Source organism: Oncorhynchus masou, unplaced genomic scaffold (assembly GCF_036934945.1).
Source record: "Oncorhynchus masou masou isolate Uvic2021 unplaced genomic scaffold, UVic_Omas_1.1 unplaced_scaffold_1241, whole genome shotgun sequence".
Lineage (NCBI taxonomy): Eukaryota > Metazoa > Chordata > Actinopteri > Salmoniformes > Salmonidae > Oncorhynchus > Oncorhynchus masou.
Window position 1 is genome coordinate 81530 of NW_027002224.1, and position 18331 is coordinate 99860.

At 47.6% G+C, this 18331-nt stretch overlaps 2 protein-coding genes across 2 annotated transcripts in view; both read right to left on the reverse strand.

Moving 5' to 3' along the window:
* Window positions 1–1218: 1218 nt before the first annotated feature.
* On the reverse strand, window positions 1219–4128 carry LOC135530044 (transmembrane protein 121B-like). The gene is given in 3 exon segments (XM_064958437.1): window positions 1219–3525; window positions 3528–3587; window positions 3590–4128. Coding segments are annotated over 3 exon segments (1224 nt in total). The 5' UTR covers window positions 4038–4128; the 3' UTR covers window positions 1219–2809.
* Window positions 4129–6224: 2096 nt separating this feature from the next.
* Window positions 6225–18331, reverse strand: part of LOC135530047 (probable E3 ubiquitin-protein ligase makorin-1) — a 28868-nt gene continuing 16761 nt past the window's right edge. Inside the window, exons 4-8 of the mRNA XM_064958439.1 lie at window positions 15944–16167; window positions 13942–14156; window positions 12888–12998; window positions 7939–8077; window positions 6225–7704 (exon numbers count right to left, since the gene is read on the reverse strand). Coding sequence (XP_064814511.1) covers window positions 7489–7704; window positions 7939–8077; window positions 12888–12998; window positions 13942–14156; window positions 15944–16167 — 905 coding nt within the window. The 3' untranslated portion in view covers window positions 6225–7488. The remainder of the gene's footprint in view (window positions 7705–7938; window positions 8078–12887; window positions 12999–13941; window positions 14157–15943; window positions 16168–18331) is intronic.

Consider the following 18331-nt stretch of genomic DNA (forward strand, 5'->3'; position numbering starts at 1 on the left):
TCCCCATCAGGAAGTGAAGGACAAGCAGGAACAGGAAATGTCAAAGATCACCATTAGGTTGAATGAATTATATCACATCCAAGATCTATTTTAATGACCAGAGGGCGAGGCACTGGAAACTAAAGGGACTACTTTTTGTAACACAGTAAATACAAGATGGCGGTTGATGTTGCGTAACTGTACAATAGTGTCTTCTCTGCAGACTGCGGTCATTACCAATATGTATTTGGGTACTTTTTTTTTTATCAAACATCATTTTTGGTGTTTTTCACTGTATGAGAAGATCAATGAGGAGAAACAGAGACCTACAGTTTGAGATGACAAGTGTACGATCGTGATTTATTCTCCGATCTGTCTGTAATTCCTGCATTCTCTCGACCCTGTTCTATCGGTTGCAGAGTGACCTATATTTCTCTCATCCACATAAGAGTCTTCTGTTAGGTAATAATAGCAGTGGTTTTTGTGTGTTTTTTCTTAAATCTAGAGTTCCGGCAATAGGATGTCAAACACCTCGCATATCAACGCCACACCCATCTGATTACGCATATCAACGCCACACCCATCTGATTACGCATATCAACGCCACACCCATCCGATTACGCATATCAACGCCACACCCATCCGATTACGCATATCAACGCCACACCCATCTGATTACGCATAGCAACGCCACACCCATCTGATTACGCATATCAACGCCACACCCATCTGATTACGCATATCAACGCCACACCCATCTGATTACGCATATCAACGCCACGCCCATCTGATTACGCATATCAACGCCACGCCCATCTGATTACGCATATCAACGCAACGCCCATCTGATTCATATCAACGCCACACCCATCTGATTACGCATATCAACGCCACGCCCATCTGATTACGCATATCAACGCAACACCCATCTGATTACGCATATCAACGCCACACCCATCTGATTACGCATATCAACGCCACACCCATCTGATTACACATATCAACGCCACACCCATCTGATTACGCATATCAACGCCACACCCATCTGATTACGCATATCAACGCCATGCCCATCTGATTACGCATATCAACGCAACACCCATCTGATTACGCATATCAACGCCACACCCATCCGATTACGCATATCAACGCCACACCCATCCGATTACGCATATCAACGCCACACCCATCTGATTACGCATATCAACGCCACACCCATCTGATTACGCATATCAACGCCACACCCATCTGATTACGCATATCAACGCCACACCCATCTGATTACGCATATCAACGCCACACCCATCTGATTACGCATATCAACGCCACACCCATCTGATTACGCATATCAACACCACACCCATCTGATTACGCATATCAACGCCACACCCATCTGATTACGCATATCAACGCCACACCCATCTGATTACGCATATCAACGCCACACCCATCTGATTCCACAAACACACATTCCTTCATAGCACCTTGGAGCAGATTGTCTCATCATGTTTGATCGAAACAATATCACATTTATATTCACTTTTTTGAAGCTCCGTTCATTTCTGGGTGACAAATTGGCAAGGCTGACACTGTATAGATTCCATCAGTCAAGACTGTCAGTACACATGTTGACAGACAGACAGACAGACAGACAGACAGACAGACAGACAGACAGACAGACAGACAGACAGACAGACAGACAGACAGGTTACAGACAGACAGACAGAGACACAGTATATTAAAGAGGATGCTCTATTGCTGCCTGCTCTATCTCATATCATCATGACACAGAGAGACAGCCAGACAGCCAGCCAGCCAGCCAGACAGACAGACAGACAGACAGACAGACAGACAGACAGACAGACAGACAGGTTACAGCCAGCCAGACAGACACAGAGAGACAGACAGACAGACAGACACAGAGAGACAGCCAGACAGACAGCCAGACAGACAGACAGACAGACACAGAGAGCCAGACAGACAGACACAGAGAGCCAGACAGACAGACACAGAGAGAGACAGACAGACAGACAGACAAACAGACAGACAGACAGACACAGAGAGACAGACAGACAGACAGACAGACAGACAGACAGACAGACAGACAGACAGACAGACAGATCATCATGACACATTGTCGTGCCACTTCAAAGCATACAGTAAAATACATATGGTGATGTCAAATTCTTTAAGAAATATCAATTGATTTATATTGATAACATGAAATATTCCCCCCGAAATAGTTTAGGAAATGAGAGGACATGATTAAACATTAGAATCATTACAAATACCGCAATTACACACTAATTAGGTATCTATATTACCACAAGGTTTCCATCTATTCATTGATTAGGAAATGCTATTTGGAAGTTTCACAGATTGAGAGACAAGACTTCACCAATGTAAAACATGACTTTACATCGACATTGACACCATATCCAAGACTCCCATTTCAAAACGACAATCGTTGGCCAGTGGCCAGCTCTTACGCAGGTGTAGTTGATGCATAATGATTCTGTAGCACCTGTTGTTATCAAATGTTCTTCTGACATCTGAATAAGGCTGTCGTTGATTGACACCTGTGGGTGTGCATCCTCATTGGCACCCCATTCCCTATATAGTGCACTCCCTTTGATTAGAACCCTATTAGCCCTGGTCAAAAGTAGGTGCACTATATAGGGCATAGGGTGCCGTTTAAGGGCGTATCCCTGTCCCTCAAAATTCTTCCTTCAGCATCACTCATGTGCCTTCCACCCTCCAGGGGGATAAAATAAAATCCCGGCCGTTTTAGGTCTCGGTGGTGACGGCCAGGGTGAGATGCAAGCCGGGCCTATGACTGCGTGGTAACCGCCAGCGTGTTAACATATCCATGGGGACACATATCGTTCTCTGAGACACAGTGAGAGAACTGCGCCGGGTTGCTTCCCTCACCGAACCTCCTGACTCCCCGCACTGTGAAACACTGTTCTATCAGCTCCAGACACTTACAGGCCAGGAAGAACATATTCTTGAACATGAACACTGAGACGGGCATCTTGTGAACATACACCTGGAAACACCGCACCACCAGAAGTGGAGCGTTGACCAACACACCGACCAGGAACCTAGCCCAGACCCAGCGACAGCGCATCTCGGAGGCTGTCAACTCGTATAACCACACCACTGGGACGCCCAGGGCGATGAAATAGACCGAGATGACCGTGTATTTTAAATAGACCGTCGGTATCTCGTTCTTCAGAAACAACTCCACCAGGGTAAAACAGTCTGCGAGGTCCAGACAGGTGGTTATGAAGCAGCTTTGGGACCGGTGGCGCGTCGCTCCGTTCTGGTCCTCGGTGATAGAATTGACGAGACAGTAGAGTAACGGGACCGAGAGCAACGTGATAATCTTAAATCCGGTTACACCGAACGGAACTTTGAGCGCGATGAGATCTAATATCGAAGTCTCTAGAATGAGGACTATTTTAGGGGTGCAGGCGATCACGTAGATTAACCAGGCCAGGTAGGCGTAGGTAAACTCGCCGAGATTACAGCCGAATATAGAGTTCTTTGGTGGAACCCACACGCCCGCTCTCTCTTGCTCCTGGCGTTCTTCATGAAGAAGATCCCCAGCCAGAGATCACCACCAGATCCGTGGCGATCCACGAACACCAGTACAGATCCGTGAAGATAATGAGGTAGAAATCTAGAATGCCTCCTTGGAATATCAGAATGAGGAAACACAGGATCTTGTAGAGAACGTTCCTCTTGGACCTCTGGCCGAACAAGGGAGCGGTCTGCATGAATTCCTCAGAGGTCATGATATAGGCGTCTGTAATAGCGGAGGATACTCCGGATACCAGCGGCTTGATGGAGCTCTCGTCTGGGTTGATGCTCCCCGCGGACGTCTGTGTGTCCCTCCTGGACGAGGCGCTACGTATGAACAGCTGTCCGACTCCGTAGTCCGGGGCGAATGAAACCGGTGAGTCCGGGCAGATCACAGCTGCTTGGGGATGGGGATAGCTGGAGCTGGCCTTGGGATTGTCGGCGGCACCAATTTCTGCTATCATTGTATGCATGTATTTGCGCGTTCGCTTCTCTTTCTCTCCTCTCGTATTTTTCTTCCCTTGTTTGGTAGTGATAGATGCTTTGAGCACAGAGTTTCTAAATCCAGAGGCGCAATATCGCGATACTTCCGGGAACAAGCCAGTGTTGAGGGCTTGAGAAGTCAATGAGAGACGTGAAAAATTCCACCTTAGTTAACTTTCTCAAAATCTAAAGGCACAACCTATATTCGAGCCAATGTCTTAAGTAGTTGAACGTGTTGTCACTCCAACGTCGTGAAAGTGACAAACTGACACGTTTTAATTTTCCTTAAAAAAAAGACTTTATATTGAAGGAGTGGCCTTTAATTTGACGGCATGCACAATGGCGTAATTTTTCCGCATGCGCCTAGCTTGCCAACATTGCCATGACATCGCCTACAAGCGTGATCGGAGATTTCTATTGGAGAAGCAGTTTCTACCCGTCTTCCTACTGTACTGTCTTTGCTTTTAGGTTGGAGCGCGAGAGGGGGCGTGGCGTAAACCAAGGCATGGAGTTTCTCTCCCACTGGAATGAAATGCGGTGGACGGAATTATTGTTGTGTGCAGATGCGTATCACCAATCGTTTTGTTCATTTGAGCTTTCCAGGGTTTTTAAATTGAGACTCCTTTCCCAATATTCGGCAACATTGGACACGAATCATACTGTTGATATAACGGTTGATCTATCCCTAGGATTTGTTAAGCAACATCCCTTGGTATTATAGGAGTGCCTGGCAAATGATAGGCAAGGCTATTTATAAAGTGAGGAGCCAGGAATAGATTAGTTATAATTCCATCACCTCTTCAGAGATGTCATACCCAGGCTTCATCCCACCCTGTTAAATGGACTACCAGAACCTGTTACCCAGCCTTCATCCCACCCTGTTAAATGGACTACCAGAACCTGTCACCCAGGCTTCATCCCACCCTGTTAAATGGACTACCAGAACCTGTTACCCAGGCTTCATCCCACCCTGTTAAATGGACTACCAGAACCTGTTACCCAGGCTTCATCCCACCCTGTTAAATGGACTACCAGAACCTGTTACCCAGGCTTCATCCCACCCTGTTAAATGGACTACCAGAACCTGTTACCCAAGCTTCATCCCACCCTGTTAAATGGACTACCAGAACCTGTTACCCAGGCTTCATCCCACCCTGTTAAATGGACTACCAGAACCTGTTACCCAGGCTTCACCCCACCCTGTTAAATGGACTACCAGAACCTGTTACCCAGGCTTCATCCCACCCTGTTAAATGGACTACCAGAACCTGTTACCCAGGCTCCATCCCACCCTGTTAAATGGACTACCAGAACCTGTTACCCAGGCTTCATCCCACCCTGTTAAATGGCCTACCAGAACCTGTTACCCAGCCTTCATCCCACCCTGTTAAATGGACTACCAGAACCTGTTACCCAGGCTTCATCCCACCCTGTTAAATGGACTACCAGAACCTGTTACCCAGGCTTCATCCCACCCTGTTAAATGGCCTACCAGAACCTGTTACCCAGGCTTCATCCCACCCTGTTAAATGGCCTACCAGAACCTGTTACCCAGCCTTCATCCCACCCTGTTAAATGGACTACCAGAACCTGTTACCCAGGCTTCACCCCACCCTGTTAAATGGACTACCAGAACCTGTTACCCAGGCTTCATCCCACCCTGTTAAATGGACTACCAGAACCTGTTACCCAGGCTTCACCCCACCCTGTTAAATGGACTACCAGAACCTGTTACCCAGGCTTCATCCCACCCTGTTAAATGGACTACCAGAACCTGTTACCCAGGCTTCACCCCACCCTGTTAAATGGACTACTGGTGTCTCCATGTGTCCAGAACACCGGGACCTCGGTTACCCAGGCTTCAATTCCCCGCCGGACACAGACATGTCATTAAACATGCCGAGGTTGACTGGCTGGGACGGCAACAGACCTTCAGAGTGAGGACAAAGCACAGCAGAGAATGCTAAACCTTGAACGACTGTTCCAACAAAATAATAAAATAACAAAATAATGCATTCTGGGTAACACAACAGATCACATAGAACCACTACGTCAGAGCCCCCACTTAAAACGTAAGTGAAATTACAAAACTTATAAAGACACAAGTGTACTACAAGCCGTAATATCGGAGCACAAGTTTAATGATCAATAATTAATATTCCACTCAGTCAAGCAACCCTGGTATCTTTGATAATAAACTTTTAATTTCAAGTCATGATGGATGGTTGTGGACCATAGAAAATCAACAAGAGAAACATAATATACAGTGCATTCTAATGGGAGTTCAAAGAGAAGTAGTAGTGACCAGACCGGACTGTGTTCAACATGGCACCCTCTCTAGACCACTGGTAGTTCCACTAGAGCCCTACGGTATAAGGATCAGACCTGGTAGAGTTCATGCCCCCGAGGGGGGGGGGGGGGTGCAATGCAACAATATTGGGAAGGTGTTCCTAATGTTTTGTCCACTCAGTGTATCGTCACAATATGGCGCCATAGTGCCACTCGATGACTCTATCAGCTCGGTTCTGAGGAGAGACTTGTCATTAGGTACCACAGGTGTTCCTGAATAATAGCTGCGATTCGATTGGGGCAGGGGACGGGACGGTAAAATAAAAGTGGACTTGGGCCCATTTAAAACAAACAACAACTTTAGATATTGTAAGTTGTTACCCGAAGTCAGACCCCCCCCTCCTTGACAGATGAGTCGTCCTCCTCCCCCTCCTTGACAGAGGAGTCGTCCTCCTCCCCCTCCTTGACAGAGGAGTCGTCCTCCTCCTCATCCCCCTCCTTGACAGAGGGAGTCCCCACCACCAGGGAGGAGGGAAAGAGAGTGAATCAAGAGGGTACACATGTGAATTTACGAAGTCGACAGGACTGCCGTCTCCCTCCACCCAATATACTCAGTGCATGACCAGAGGACTACAATACCCATGACCACCACAGACATGACATCATCACCAGGAAGTATAGTTGTGTAGAGTTGGTTTTGGTGCATCATCCTCAAAACAAAAACAACAAAAAAAACAAGTCTTAAAAACATCACCTGGGTAAAAATGGTAAGTCAAACCCACGTCCACAAATAAACTGTTTATTAGCGATATTTTCAAAAATGTTAAATTTTTTTCCCCTTGTTTTTTTGTTGTTGTTATTTTTTTTTTTTTACATGAACCTGACATGGATAAATTCACAAGGACAGGATGTTTCTAGAAAAATGGTTTCACACCCACCTGTTTCTCATTTACATTTTTTCCCTCATTTACACTCTTTATTCTTTTTTCTTCTTCTTCATGTAGTTGATTTCTGAATGAACGGCCTGCCCCAAAGGCACTGCCACAACAGAGGAGAGAAGCTACTGTCCAAACACACAAGACAGTCCATTCTACAGCGCGGTGAAGAGGGGTAGTCGAAACGATGAAGGGGTCTAAACATTAGGGAGTGGTGCTATAGGTAAATCTCGTAGATATCGTCCAGCTCTTCGTGAAACAAGTCCCATTCGTCCTCCGAGTCCGTGACGTCGTCGTCGGTTCCCGCGGCGAGGAGCATGAGGAGCATCTCGCTCAGTTCAAAGGTCACCATCTCCTCGTCCTCGTTGTCCAAAGAGTCGCTGCTGTTCTCCCGCTCTTCAAACAGGTCCCACAGGGGTGTCCTCCTCGAGTTCTGGAGGGGAGAACAGGAATATAAAAATAAAATAAAAAACAGGAATTAGTTTCGGTATTACGAAAGCAGAACAGGAAGCGTTTACAATAGGGCTGAGAACGTCTGGACTGTAAACACAAGATGTCCAAATGCCAGATCAGTGTCTGTTAAATGAATTTACCCCCCATAGTAAAACTAAAAATGGTCTCGATCTATTTCTGACAGAAAGGACATTTTGTCAGGGCAGCGTCTCACCCTGTTCCTGCCGTTGCACCCTGCTGGTCTCCTCTGGGGCTCCTCCAGCCGTCCGCCAGGGAAGGCGTGTTTGTAGAAGCAGTTGGAGCCAAACGGGCAGGTGCCCCGACCCTGGTCGAAGTAACGACAGGCTTTGGTCCTGAGGAACAGAGACGGACCGTCAGCAGAGGACTGTGATTATTACAGATATAGATAAGGAACAGCGAGACAGACCCCCCCCCCTCCTATCGTCAGTACATATCTTAACCCCCCTCTCGTCATCAGTACATATATCTTACCCCCCCCCCCTATCATCAGTACATATCTTACCCCCCCCTATCATCAGTACATATCTTACCCCCTCCTATCATCAGTACATATCTTACCCCCCCCCCCCCCTATCATCAGTACATATCTTACCCCCCCCCCTATCATCAGTACATATATCTTACCCCCTCCCATCGTCAGTACATATCTTACCCCCCCCCATCATCAGTACATATATCTTACCCCCCCCTATCATCAGTACATATCTTACCCCCCCCCCTATCATCAGTACATATATCTTACCCCCCCCCATCATCAGTACATATATCTTACCCCCCCCCATCATCAGTACATATATCTTACCCCCCCCCCCCTATCATCAGTACATATCTTACCCCCCCCTATCATCAGTACATATCTTACCCCCCTATCATCAGTACATATCTTACCCCCCTATCATCAGTACATATCTTACCCCCCCCCCTATCATCAGTACATATATCTTAACCCCCTCTCGTCATCAGTACATATCTTACCCCCCCCTATCATCAGTACATATCTTACCCCCCTATCATCAGTACATATCTTACCCCCCCCCCCTATCATCAGTACATATCTTACCCCCCTATCATCAGTACATATATCTTACCCCCCCCTATCATCAGTACATATATCTTACCCCCCTATCATCAGTACATATATCTTACCCCCCCCATCAGTACATATATCTTACCCCCCCCTATCATCAGTACATATATCTTACCCCCCCTATCATCAGTACATATATCTTACCCCCCTATCATCAGTACATATATCTTCTTACCCCCCCCCCTATCATCAGTACATATATCTTACCCCCCTATCATCAGTACATATATCTTACCCCCCCCCCCCTATCATCAGTACATATATCTTATCATCAGTACATATATCTTACCCCCCCCTATCATCAGTACATATATCTTACCCCCCTATCATCAGTACATATATCTTACCCCCCTATCATCAGTACATATATCTTACCCCCCCCTATCATCAGTACATATATCTTACCCCCCCCTATCATCAGTACATATATCTTACCCCCCCCCATCATCAGTACATATATCTTACCCCCCCCTATCATCAGTACATATATCTTACCCCCCCCTATCATCAGTACATATATCTTACCCCCCCCTATCATCAGTACATATATCTTACCCCCCTATCGTCAGTACATATATCTTATCCCCCCCCCCTATCGTCAGCACATATCTTACCCCCCCTATCATCAGTACATATATCTTACCCCCCCCTATCATCAGTACATATATCTTACCCCCCTATCATCAGTACATATATCTTACCCCCCCCCCTATCGTCAGCACATATCTTACCCCCCCCCCTATCGTCAGTACATATATCTTACCCCCCCCCTATCATCAGTACATATATCTTACCCCCCTATCATCAGTACATATATCTTAACCCCCCCCTATCATCAGTACATATATCTTACCCCCCCCTATCATCAGTACATATATCTTACCCCCCCCTATCATCAGTACATATATCTTACCCCCCTATCATCAGTACATATATCTTAACCCCCCCCTATCATCAGTACATATATCTTACCCCCCCCCCTATCATCAGTACATATATCTTACCCCCCCCCCCCTATCATCAGTACATATATCTTACCCCCCCCTATCATCAGTACATATATCTTACCCCCCCTATCATCAGTACATATATCTTACCCCCCCCTATCATCAGTACATATATCTTACCCCCCTATCATCAGTACATATATCTTACCCCCTATCATCAGTACATATATCTTACCCCCCCCTATCATCAGTACATATATCTTACCCCCCTATCATCAGTACATATATCTTACCCCCCCCTATCATCAGTACATATATCTTACCCCCCTATCATCAGTACATATATCTTACCCCCCCCTATCGTCAGCACATATCTTACCCCCCCCCCCCTATCATCAGTACATATATCTTACCCCCCCCCCCCCCTATCATCAGTACATATATCTTACCCCCCCTATCATCAGTACATATATCTTACCCCCCCCTATCGTCAGCACATATCTTACCCCCCCCCCTATCATCAGTACATATATCTTACCCCCCCCTATCATCAGTACATATATCTTACCCCCCTATCGTCAGCACATATCTTACCCCCCCCTATCATCAGTACATATATCTTACCCCCCTATCATCAGTACATATATCTTACCCCCTATCATCAGTACATATATCTTACATATCCCCCCCCTATCATCAGTACATATATCTTACCCCCCCTATCATCAGTACATATATCTTACCCCCCCCTATCATCAGTACATATATCTTAACCCCCCTATCATCAGTACATATATCTTACCCCCCCCCTATCATCAGTACATATATCTTACCCCCCCTATCATCAGTACATATATCTTACCCCCCCTATCATCAGTACATATATCTTACCCCCCCCCCCCTATCATCAGTACATATATCTTACCCCCCTATCATCAGTACATATATCTTACCCCCCTATCATCAGTACATATATCTTACCCCCCCCTATCATCAGTACATATATCTTACCCCCCTATCATCAGTACATATATCTTACCCCCCTATCATCAGTACATATATCTTACCCCCCTATCATCAGTACATATATCTTAACCCCCCTATCATCAGTACATATATCTTACCCCCCCCCCTATCATCAGTACATATATCTTACCCCCCCCTATCATCAGTACATATATCTTACCCCCCCTATCATCAGTACATATATCTTACCCCCCCCCCCCCATCATCAGTACATATATCTTACCCCCCCCTATCATCAGTACATATATCTTACCCCCCCCTATCATCAGTACATATATCTTACCCCCCCTATCATCAGTACATATATCTTACCCCCCCCTATCGTCAGCACATATCTTACCCCCCTATCATCAGTACATATATCTTACCCCCCCTATCATCAGTACATATATCTTACCCCCCCCCCTATCATCAGTACATATATCTTACCCCCCCCTATCATCAGTACATATCTTACCCCCCCCCTATCGTCAGCACATATCTTACCCCCCCCTATCATCAGTACATATATCTTACCCCCCCCTATCATCAGTACATATATCTTACCCCCCCTATCATCAGTACATATATCTTACCCCCCTATCATCAGTACATATATCTTACCCCCCCCCCTATCATCAGTACATATATCTTACCCCCCTATCATCAGTACATATCTTACCCCCCCCTATCGTCAGCACATATCTTACCCCCCCCTATCATCAGTACATATATCTTACCCCCCCCTATCGTCAGCACATATCTACCCCCCCCCCTATCATCAGTACATATATCTTACCCCCCCCTATCATCAGTACATATATCTTACCCCCCCCTATCATCAGTACATATATCTTACCCCCCTATCATCAGTACATATATCTTACCCCCCCCTATCATCAGTACATATATCTTACCCCCCCTATCATCAGTACATATATCTTACCCCCCCCCCCTATCATCAGTACATATATCTTACCCCCCCCCCTATCATCAGTACATATATCTTACCCCCCCCCCTATCATCAGTACATATATCTTACCCCCCTATCATCAGTACATATATCTTACCCCCCCCCCTATCGTCAGCACATATCTTACCCCCCCCTATCATCAGTACATATATCTTACCCCCCTATCATCAGTACATATATCTTACCCCCCCCTATCATCAGTACATATATCTTACCCCCCCCTATCATCAGTACATATATCTTACCCCCCCCTATCATCAGTACATATATCTTACCCCCTATCATCAGTACATATATCTTACCCCCCCCTATCATCAGTACATATATCTTACCCCCCCTATCATCAGTACATATATCTTAACCCCCCTATCATCAGTACATATATCTTACCCCCCCCTATCATCAGTACATATATCTTACCCCCCTATCATCAGTACATATATCTTACCCCCCCCCCCTATCATCAGTACATATATCTTACCCCCCCCTATCATCAGTACATATATCTTACCCCCCTATCATCAGTACATATATCTTACCCCCCCCTATCGTCAGCACATATCTTACCCCCCTATCATCAGTACATATATCTTACTCATCCCCCCCCCCTATCATCAGTACATATATCTTACCCCCCTATCGTCAGCACATATCTTACCCCCCTATCATCAGTACATATCTTACCCCCCTCCATCATCAGTACATATCTTATCCCCCCATCATCAGTACATATATCTTACCCCCCCTATCATCAGTACATATCTTAACCCCCCTATCATCAGTACATATATCTTACCCCCCCCCTATCGTCAGCACATATCTTACCCCCTATCATCAGTACATATCTTACCCCCCCCTCCATCATCAGTACATATCTTATCCCCCCATCATCAGTACATATCTTACCCCCCCCCATCATCAGTACATATATCTTACCCCCCTATCATCAGTACATATCTTAACCCCCCCCTATCATCAGTACATATATCTTACCCCCCTATCGTCAGCACATATCTTACCCCCACCCCCATCATCAGTACATATCTTACCCCCATCATCAGTACATATCTTACCCCCCCCATCATCAGTACATATTGTATCCCCCCCCCATCATCAGCACATATCTTACCCCATGCCATCCTTGTATTTCTGTATCAGTTTCTGCTTATCTTCCTTGTCCTCCACCCAGTACTCACTGGGGATGACGAAGTTGGACGTTATCCGACACTCTGGACAGGACCTGGGAAGAGAGAGAGAGAGGTTTAGTCGGACGGGACAGGACCTGGGAAGAGAGAGAGGTTTAGTTGGACGGGACAGGACCTGGGAAGAGAGAGGTTTAGTTGGACGGGACAGGACCTGGGAAGAGAGAGAGGTTTAGTTGGACGGGACAGGACCTGGGAAGAGAGAGAGGTTTAGTTGGACGGGACCCAACACTCTAAACAGCTGTAGTAGTCTCGTCTACCTCAATAAGCTGTAGTAGTCTCGTCTTCCTCAATAAGCTGTAGTAGTCTCGTCTTCCTCAATAAGCTGTAGTAGTCTCGTCTTCCTCAATGAGCTGTAGTAGTCTCATCTTCCTCAACAAGCTGTAGTAGTCTCATCTTCCTCAACAAGCTGTAGTAGTCTCATCTACCTCAATAAGCTGTAGTAGTCTCGTCTACCTCAATAAGCTGTAGGAGTCTCATCTTCCTCAACAAGCTGTAGTAGTCTCGTCTACCTCAATAAGCTGTAGTAGTCTCGTCTACCTCAATAAGCTGTAGTAGTCTCATCTACCTCAATAAGCTGTAGTAGTCTCATCTACCTCAATAAGCTGTAGTAGTATTGTCTACCTCAATAAGCTGTAGTAGTATTGTCTACCTCAATAAGCTGTAGTAGTATTGTCTACCTCAATAAGCTGTAGTAGTATTGTCTACCTCAATAAGCTGTAGTAGTATTGTCTACCTCAATAAGCTGTAGTAGTATTGTCTACCTCAATAAGCTGTAGTAGTCTCATCTACCTCAATAAGCTGTAGTAGTATTGTCTACATATTGCAGCATACACTGCTTTGGTTTTAGGTCTATATTTATTTATTGTCATGTGTTCATTGTATTTTTTACTATGTGCTGCAAAAGTAATTGTCCCTCGGGATAAACACTACTTCCTAACTTGATTATCTTGTCCCTCAGGATAATAACTACTTCCTTACTTGATGATCTTGCTCTCGAACGTCTTGGCGCTCCTCCACTTGCGGATGCACTTGAGGCAGTAGCAGTGGCAGCAGTTGGACAGGATGCCGAAGCGTCTCTCACTGGGGTTGGCCTTGTCAAACACCACCTCCATACACACGCCACACTGCATGTCCTTACTGCGCTGGATGGCAAACGACAGCTCCATGTCCTTCTCATGGGCCTCGATGCAAGCCTGAAGAGGAACAAAGGTATAGCTAACCACTAATGCATTATGAAGCCTGGGGGGTACTAAAGGTATAGCTAACCACTAATGCATTATGAAGCCTAGGGGGGTACTAAAGGTATAGCTAACCACTAATGCATTATGAAGCCTGGGGGGGATACTAAAGGTATAGCTAACCACTAATGCATTATGAAGCCTGGGGGGGGGATACTAAAGGTATAGCTAACCACTATAATGCATTATGAAGCCTGGGGGGGTACTAAAGGTATAGCTAACCACTATAATGCATTATGAAGCCTGGGGGGGGGTACTAAAGGTATAGCTAACCACTATAATGCATTATGAAGCCTGAGGGGGGGGTACTAAGGGTATAGCTAACCACTATAATGCATTATGAAGCCTGGGGGTGGAGGATAAAGGTATAGCTAACCACTATAATGCATTATGAAGCCTGGGGGGGGGGTAAAGGTATAGCTAACCACTAATGCATTATGAAGCCTGGGGGAGACCGTAATACATAAATACAGTATCTGACAGTAAAACAAGGAGACTAAGTACCACACAGCTGAGTTACATTAATTAACGCCTCACAAATGCATCTTGATTTGACCTTGGTGTGTTCTGACGGAGGGGCGCGTGTTGACAGGTACAGGTGTGTTCTGACGGAGGGGCGCGTGTTGACAGGTACAGGTGTGTTCTGACGGAGGGGCGTGTGTTGACAGGTACAGGTGTGTTCTGACGGAGGGGCGCGTGTTGACAGGTACAGGTGTGTTCTGACGGAGGGGCGCGTGTTGACAGGTACAGGTGTGTTCTGACGGAGGGGCGCGTGTTGACAGGTACAGGTGTGTTCTGACGGAGGGGCGCGTGTTGACAGGTACAGGTGTGTTCTGACGGAGGGGCGCGTGTTGACAGGTACAGGTGTGTTCTGACGGAGGGGCGCGTGTTGACAGGTACAGGTGTGTTCTGACGGAGGGGCGCGTGTTGACAGGTACAGGTGTGTTCTGACGGAGGGGCGCGTGTTGACAGGTACAGGTGTGTTCTGACGGAGGGGCGCGTGTTGACAGGTACAGGTGTGTTCTGACGGAGGGGCGCGTGTTGACAGGTACAGGTGTGTTCTGACGGAGGGGCGCGTGTTGACAGGTACAGGTGTGTTCTGACGGAGGGGCGCGTGTTGACAGGTACAGGTGTGTTCTGACGGAGGGGCGCGTGTTGACAGGTACAGGTGTGTTCTGACGGAGGGGCGCGTGTTGACAGGTACAGGTGTGTTCTGACGGAGGGGCGCGTGTTGACAGGTACAGGTGTGTTCTGACGGAGGGGCGCGTGTTGACAGGTACAGGTGTGTTCTGACGGAGGGGCGCGTGTTGACAGGTACAGGTGTGTTCTGACGGAGGGGCGCGTGTTGACAGGTACAGGTGTGTTCTGACGGAGGGGCGCGTGTTGACAGGTACAGGTGTGTTCTGACGGAGGGGCGCGTGTTGACAGGTACAGGTGTGTTCTGACGGAGGGGGCGCGTGTTGACAGGTACAGGTGTGTTCTGACGGAGGGCGCGTGTTGACAGGTACAGGTGTGTTCTGACGGAGGGGCGTGTGTTGACAGGTACAGGTGTGTTCTGATGGAGGGTCGTGTGTTGACAGGTACAGGTGTGTTCTGATGGAGGGGTCGTGTGTTGACAGGTACAGGTGTGTTCTGACGGAGGGGCGTGTGTTGACAGATACAGGTGTGTTCTGACGGAGGGGTGTGTGTTGACAGGTACAGGTGTGTTCTGACGGAGGGGCGTGTGTTGACAGGACCGTTACCTTGGTGTGTTCTGATCGCTGTGCGTCGTTGGAGGGATGGAGCACCTGCAGACCGCACATGTCACACACGTCGCCGTGGAGATAGGCACAGTTGAGTCCATAGCGACACTCCCCCATGGCGGCGTAGGGACACAGAGTCTTCCTCAACTCCTTATCGTCTCCCGCCGGGTCTTTCTCTCGCTCCATCAGAGGACTCATCCCCGAGCCTTCAGACTTCACCGGGTCTGACGAGGGAGGGGGAAGAGGAGGGGGGAGAGAGGTGAGCGAAAAGGAGAGAGAGGTGAGCGAGCCAGACACACACCCTGAATTAAGACACATGGAAACAGTCATCGACTTGGCGCCAACAAAATGGTGCCATTTATTTACCTCATGAGTCTGGTGGTCCTATAAACCAACTTGTAAATAAAAAGATGCTAAAATGCCCCCAAAAGGAAACAAAATCAACCAGAAGTCGCCCTCTCCCGTCTCCCTCCTCGCTCTCTCCCTCCCTCCCTCCCTCCCTCTCCCCTCGCTCTCTCCCTCCCTCCCTCTCTCTCCCCTCGCTCTCTCCCTCCCTCCCTCCCTCTCTCCCTCCCTCCCTCCCTCTCCCTCCCTCTCCTCCCTCCTCGCTCTCCCCTCGCTCTCCCCTCGCTCTCCCCTCGCTCTCCCTCGCTCTCTCCCTCCCTCTCCCTCGCTCTCTCCCTCCCTCTCCCCTCGCTCTCTCCCTCCCTCTCCCCTCGCTCTCTCCCTCCCTCTCCCCTCGCTCTCTCCCTCCCTCTCCCCTCGCTCTCTCCCTCCCTCTCCCCCTCTCCCTCCCTCTCCCCTCCCTCTCCCCTCGCTCTCTCCCTCCCTCTCCCTCCCTCTCCCTCGCTCTCCTCCCTCCCTCCCTCCCCTCGCTCTCCCCTCGCTCTCTCCCTCCCTCTCCCCTCGCTCTCTCCCTCCCTCTCCCTCGCCTCTCTCACAGAAAATACACCTGCTCAGTGGGAGACTGGATTGAGGAGCATTTGGCAGCAGACCAAACAGAAAGGGGATTCTGGGTATTCCAAGATGGCACCCCCATTTCCTATATAGAGCCATAATTCTGACCGTGCCCACAGGGGCCAAAAGTACCGACTTAGTAGGTGACTGACAGTACATCATGTCCATCCTACAGGGAGACAGGAGGGACAAACAGAACGTGTCTTATTGACTTAGTAGGTGACTGACAGTATATCATGTCCATCCTACAGGGAGACAGGAGGGACAAACTGAACGTGTCTTATTGACTTAGTAGGTGACTGACAGTATATCATGTCCATCCTACAGGGAGACAGGAGGGACAAACAGAACGTGTCTTATTGACTTAGTAGGTGACTGACAGTATATCATGTCCATCCTACAGGGAGACAGGAGGGACAAACTGATCGCTACATTCCAATCATCCATAAAGGCTTTTCATTTCACACCGCGTCCGGCCACATGGCAGAAGTTGGCAGCGACTGGCACTGTTGGCATATCAGTGGCTCAAGCTGAGGACACCCTGACAGACTGACACAAACTCACCCTGTCAGCAGTTGGGCTAACTAAGGACACCATCTGCCTCTCAAATGGAACTCTATTCTGTACAGAGCGCACGGATTAAGACCGTAGTAACTAGGGTGTCCTTTTGACCGTAGTAACTAGGGTGTCCTTTTGACCGTAGTAACTAGGGTGTCCTTTTGACCGTAGTAACTAGGGTGTCCTTTTGACCGTAGTAACTAGGGTGTCCTTTTGACCGTAGTAACTAGGGTGTCCTTTTGACCGTAGTAACTAGGGTGTCCTTTTGACCGTAGTAACTAGGGTGTCATTTTGACCGTAGTAACTAGGGTGTCATTTTGACCGTAGTAACTAGGGTGTCCTTTTGACCGTAGTAACTAGGGTATCATTTTGACCGTAGCTTTGCTCTCCTCCTCCACTTCCACAGTTGAGCTAGCTAAGGATACCAGTCCCAAACAGCCCCCTATTCCCTATACACACAGTGTACAAAACATTAGGAACACCTTTCCATGACATAGACTGACCAGGTGAAAGATATGATCCCTTATTGACGTCACTTGTTAAATCCACTTCGATCAGTGTAGATGAAGGGGAGGAGAGAGGTGGTTTAAAAAATAAAATAAAAATAAGTCTTGAGATGGATTGTGATGTGTGCCATTCAGAGGGTGAATGGACAAGACTAAATATTTCTGTGCCTTTGAACGGGGTATGGTAGTAGGTGCGAGGCGCACCGGTTAGAGTCAAGAACTGCAACGCTGCTGGGTTTTTCCGCACTCAACAGTTTCCTGTGTGAGTCAAGAATGGTCCACCACCCAAAGGACATCCAGCCAACTTGACACAACTGTGGGGAAGCATTGGAGTCAACATGGGACCAGCATCCCTGGGGAAGCATTG